Below are 5,471 nucleotides of genomic sequence, written 5' to 3' on the forward strand. Positions count from 1 at the left end.
ACCCCAGCCCTGTCCCCGTACCCGTCTCCACGTCCTGCACGTAGAAGTGGAGATCGTCCGTGATCTCCGTCACGAAGACGGGCTTGTAGTTGGCCGTGCGCTCCTTCTCCTCCAGCACCTGCACCACCTCCTCCACCGGGGTCTCCTCGTAGTGGGACCACACCTGGGGGGTGGGGGGACACACACATGGGGTGGGGGACCCCATGGCCACGCTTGATGCCACCAGCAAGGGGATGATGGCTGTGGTGGCAACCAGCAGGTGGAGCATCACTGGGCTCCAGCACCGTGGATGCCAGGAGCCTTGGGGTGGGGACATCTCTTGGGGTGGGGACATCTCTTGGGATGGAGACATCCCCTGAGGTGGTGACATTCCTCAGGGTGAGGACATCCCTTGGTTTGGGGACATCTCTTGGCATGGGGACATCTCTTGGCATGGGGACATCCCTTGGGGTGGTCACATCTCTTGGGATGGGGACATCCCTTGGGGTAGGAACATCCTTCGGGTTGGGGATATCTCTTAGGGTGAGAACATCTGCCATGGAGACATCTCCTGGGGTGAAAACATCTCTTGACATGGGGACATCCCTTGGGGTGGGGACACACCTTGGGGTGAGGACATCCCTTGGGGTAGAGACATCCCTTGGGGTGGGGATGTCTGTTAGGATGGAATCACCCCTTGGGGTGGAGATATCTCATGGGGTGGAGATGACATGGGGTGGGGCCATCTCATGGGGTGGGGCCATCTCTTGGAGTGGGGCCATCTCTTGAGATGGGTTCATCCCTTGGGGTGAGAACGTCTCTGAGCATGGGGACACCTCTTGGGATGGAGACATCCCTTGGGGTAGGGACATCCCTTGGGTTGGGGCTATCTCTTAGGTTGAGAACATCTGCCATGGGGACATCTCTTGGGGTGAAAAGATCTCTTGGCATGGGGACATCCCTCAGGGTGGGGACATGCCTTGGGGTGGGGACATGCCTGGGGGTGAGGACATCCCTTGGGGTAGAGACATCCCTTGGGGTGGGGATATCTGTTAGGATGGAATCATCCCTTGGGGTGGAGATGACATCTCATGGGGTGGGGCCATGTCTTGGAGTGGGGCCATCCCTTGAGATGGGTTCATCCCTTGGGGTGAGAACGTCTCTGAGCATGGGGACACCTCTTGGGATGGAGACATCCCTTGGGGTAGGGACATCCCTTGGGTTGGGGCTATCTCTTAGGTTGAGAACATCTGCCATGGGGACATCCCTTGAGGTGGGGACGTCTGTGGGCATGAGGACACCCCTTGGGGTGGTGACATCCCTTGGGGACGGTCCTACCCCAAGCTCACCTTCTCCTTCTTCTGCTTGGCGGCCTCCTCGGCGGCCAGGAGGGCCTTGTAGTAGGGGCTGCGCTCGGCGGTGAAGTGGACCTTGGAGAGGGCGTGTTCCACCAGGGCCACCGACAGGTTGAGGCCCTCGATGTGCAACCACCCGATGAAGTTCCCCGCCTTGTCCATGCTCTCCACCTCCACCTCCACCTGCGGCACCCATCAAAGGGGGAGACATCAGCCCTCTGCACCCTCAGGAACCGGCCACCCACCCGTCCCCACCCCGTGTCCCCCACAGCCACCGTCCCCAAAACGTTCCTCCTCATCTCAGCCGCTTCCAGGAACCCAACTCATATCCATGGGCACGTCGATCTGGTCATGGGCACCCAGCTCTGCTCCGTGGGCACCCAAGTCTGCTCCGTGGGCACCCAAGTCTGCTCCATGGGCACCCAAGTCCTCTCCATGGGCACCCAAGTCTGCTCTATGGGCACCCAGCTCTGCTCCGTGGGCACCCAAGTCTGCTCCATGGGCACCCAACTCATCTCCATGGGCACCCAGATCTGCTCCATGGAACCCAGACGTGCTCCATGGGCACCTCACTCAACTCCTGGGCACCCAGATCTGCTCTGTGGGCAACCAACTCAGCTCCTGGGCACCCAGCTCTGCTCCTGGGCACCAAACTCAGCTCCATGGGCATGTAGATCTTCTGGACACCTAAATATTCTCCTGGGCACCTAGATCTGCTCCATGGGCACCCAAATCTGCTCCCGGGCAACCAACTTTGCTTCTGGGCACCCAGATCTACTCCATGGGCACCTAGATCTGTTCTGTGGGCACCCAAATCTGCTCCTGGGCACCTAGGTTTGCTCCTGGGTAGCCAGCTCATCTCCACGGGCACCCAAACCTGCTCTGTGGCCACCCAGATCTTCTCCTGGGCACCTTGGTCTGCCCCATGGCACCCAAGTCATCTCCACGGGCACCCAACTCATCTCCATGGGCACCCAAATCTGCTCCTGGGCACCCAGATCTGCTCTGTGGGCAACCAACTCAGCTCCTGGGCACCCAGATCTTCTCCTGGGCACCTAGATCTGCTCCACGGGCACCCAACTCTGCTCCACGGGCACCCAACTCATCTCCATGGGCACCCAAATCTGCTCCATGGGCACCTAGATCTTCTCTGTGGGCACCCAAATCTGCTCCTGGGCACGTAGATCTGCTCCTGGGTAGCCAGCTCATCTCCACGGGCACCCAAACCTGCTCTGTGGCCACCCAGATCTTCTCCTGGGCACCTTGGTCTGCCCCATGGCACCCAAGTCATCTCCACGGGCACCCAACTCTGCTCCACGGGCACCCAACTCATCTCCATGGGCACCCAAATCTGCTCCTGGGCACGTAGATCTGCTCCTGGGTAGCCAGCTCATCTCCACGGGCACCCAAACCTGCTCTGTGGCCACCGTGCCAGGTCTCAGCCCACCTAGATCTGCTCCACGGGCACCCAACTCTGCTCCACGGGCACCCAACTCATCTCCATGGGCACCCAAATCTGCTCCATGGGCACCTAGATCTTCTCTGTGGGCACCCAAATCTGCTCCTGGGCACGTAGATCTGCTCCTGGGTAGCCAGCTCATCTCCACGGGCACCCAAACCTGCTCTGTGGCCACCCAGATCTTCTCCTGGGCACCTTGGTCTGCCCCATGGCACCCAAGTCATCTCCATGGGCACCCAAGTCTGCTCCTGGGCAACCAGATCTGCTCTGTGGGCAACCAACTCAGCTCCTGGGCACCCAAATCTGCTCCTGGGCAACCAGATCTGCTCTGTGGGCAACCAACTCAGCTCCTGGGCACCCAGATCTTCTCCTGGGCACCCAAATCTGGGCACCAGCCATGACGGAACCATGTCCCCCCCCCTCCCCAGCACCCCAGAGCCATGTTAGTCCTCCCCATCAGTGTCTCAACTTGTGCTGGGCACCCAAGTCTGCTCCTGGGCAACCAGATCTGCTCTGTGGGCAACCAACTCAGCTCCTGGGCACCCAAATCTGCTCCTGGGCAACCAGATCTGCTCTGTGGGCAACCAACTCAGCTCCTGGGCACCCAGATCTTCTCCTGGGCACCCAAATCTGGGCACCAGCCATGACGGAACCATGTCCCCCCCCCTCCCCAGCACCCCAGAGCCATGTTAGTCCTCCCCATCAGTGTCTCAACTTGTGCCCGGTCTCAGCCCTGAGCCTGGACTGGGGGTGCAGCCGGGGGGGTCCATGGGCACTGGATTCTGTGCCACATGGGGGTACTTTTGGGGGGTCTGGGGGCCACCAGCCACGGACGGAACCATGTCCCCCCCCTCCCCAGCGCCCCAGAGTCGGGCTAGTCCTCCCCATCAGTGTCTCAACTTGTGCCCGGTCTCAGCCCTGAGCCTGGACTGGGGGTGCAGCCGGGGGGGTCCATGGGCACTGGATTCTGTGCCACATGGGGGTACTTTTGGGGGGTCTGGGGGCCACCAGCCACGGACGGAACCATGTCCCCCCCCTCCCCAGCGCCGCAGAGCTGGATTCATCCTCTCCATCAGTGTCCCAACTTGTGCCAGGTCTCAGCCCTGAGCCTGGACTGGGGGTGCACCGCCCCCCGGGGCACGAGATTCTGTGCCACATGGGGGGACTTTGGGGGGTCTGGGGGCCCCCAGCCACGGACGGAACCATGTCCCCCCCCTCCCCAGCGCCGCAGAGCTGGATTCATCCTCTCCATCAGTGTCCCAACTTGTGCCAGGTCTCAGCCCTGAGCCCGGGGAGGGGGGTCTGGATGATGGGGGTCCACGGGCACCAGATTCTGTGCCACATGGGGGGACTTTGGGGGGTCTGGGGGCCCCCAGCCACGGACGGAACCATGTCCCCCCCCTCCCCAGCGCCGCAGAGCTGGATTCATCCTCTCCATCAGTGTCCCAACTTGTGCCAGGTCTCAGCCCTGAGCCCGGGGAGGGGGGTCTGGATGATGGGGGTCCACGGGCACCAGATTCTGTGCCACATGGGGGAATTTTTGGGGGTCTGGGGGCCACCAGCCATGAACAGATCCATGTCCCCCCCCCTCCCCAGCGCCCCAGAGCCATGTTAGTCATCCCCATCACTGTTCCAACTTGTGCCAGGTCTCAGCCCTGAGCTTGGACTGGGGGTGCACCGCCCCCCCGGGCACCAGATTCTGTGCCACATGGGGGGACTTTGGGGGGTCTGGGGGCCACCAGCCACAGATGGAACCATGTCCCCCCCCCTCCCCACCACTGCGGAGCTGTATTCATCCTCTCCATCAGTGTCCCAACTTGTGCCAGGTCTCAGCCCTGAGCCTGGACTGGGGGTGCAGCCGGGGGGGTCCATGGGCACTGGATTCTGTGCCACATGGGGGTACTTTTGGGGGGTCTGGGGGCCACCAGCCACGGACGGAACCATGTCCCCCCCCTCCCCAGCGCCCCAGAGTCGGGCTAGTCCTCCCCATCAGTGTCTCAACTTGTGCCCGGTCTCAGCCCTGAGCCTGGACTGGGGGTGCAGCCGGGGGGGTCCATGGGCACTGGATTCTGTGCCACATGGGGGTACTTTTGGGGGGTCTGGGGGCCACCAGCCACGGACGGAACCATGTCCCCCCCCTCCCCAGCGCCGCAGAGCTGGATTCATCCTCTCCATCAGTGTCCCAACTTGTGCCAGGTCTCAGCCCTGAGCCCGGGGAGGGGGGTCTGGATGATGGGGGTCCACGGGCACCAGATTCTGTGCCACATGGGGGAATTTTTGGGGGTCTGGGGGCCACCAGCCATGAACAGATCCATGTCCCCCCCCCTCCCCAGCGCCCCAGAGCCATGTTAGTCATCCCCATCACTGTTCCAACTTGTGCCAGGTCTCAGCCCTGAGCTTGGACTGGGGGTGCACCGCCCCCCCGGGCACCAGATTCTGTGCCACATGGGGGGACTTTGGGGGGTCTGGGGGCCACCAGCCACAGATGGAACCATGTCCCCCCCCCTCCCCACCACTGCGGAGCTGTATTCATCCTCTCCATCAGTGTCCCAACTTGTGCCAGGTCTCAGCCCTGAGCCTGGACTGGGGGTGCAGCCGGGGGGGGGTCCATGGGCACTGGATACTGTGCCACATGGGGGGACTTTTGGGGGTCTGGGGGCCACCTGCCACGGACGGAA

At 62.3% G+C, this 5,471-nt stretch overlaps 1 protein-coding gene across 1 annotated transcript in view; it reads right to left on the reverse strand.

Moving 5' to 3' along the window:
• Positions 1 to 5,471, reverse strand: part of SND1 (staphylococcal nuclease and tudor domain containing 1) — a 278,207-nt gene that overhangs the window by 7,746 nt on the left and 264,990 nt on the right. Inside the window, exons 17-18 of the mRNA XM_014961957.1 lie at positions 1,329 to 1,517; positions 22 to 163 (exon numbers count right to left, since the gene is read on the reverse strand). Coding sequence (XP_014817443.1) covers positions 22 to 163; positions 1,329 to 1,517 — 331 coding nt within the window. The remainder of the gene's footprint in view (positions 1 to 21; positions 164 to 1,328; positions 1,518 to 5,471) is intronic.

This window comes from Calidris pugnax, unplaced genomic scaffold, assembly GCF_001431845.1.
Source record: "Calidris pugnax isolate Ruff unplaced genomic scaffold, ASM143184v1 scaffold459, whole genome shotgun sequence".
Classification (NCBI taxonomy): Eukaryota; Metazoa; Chordata; class Aves; order Charadriiformes; family Scolopacidae; genus Calidris; species Calidris pugnax.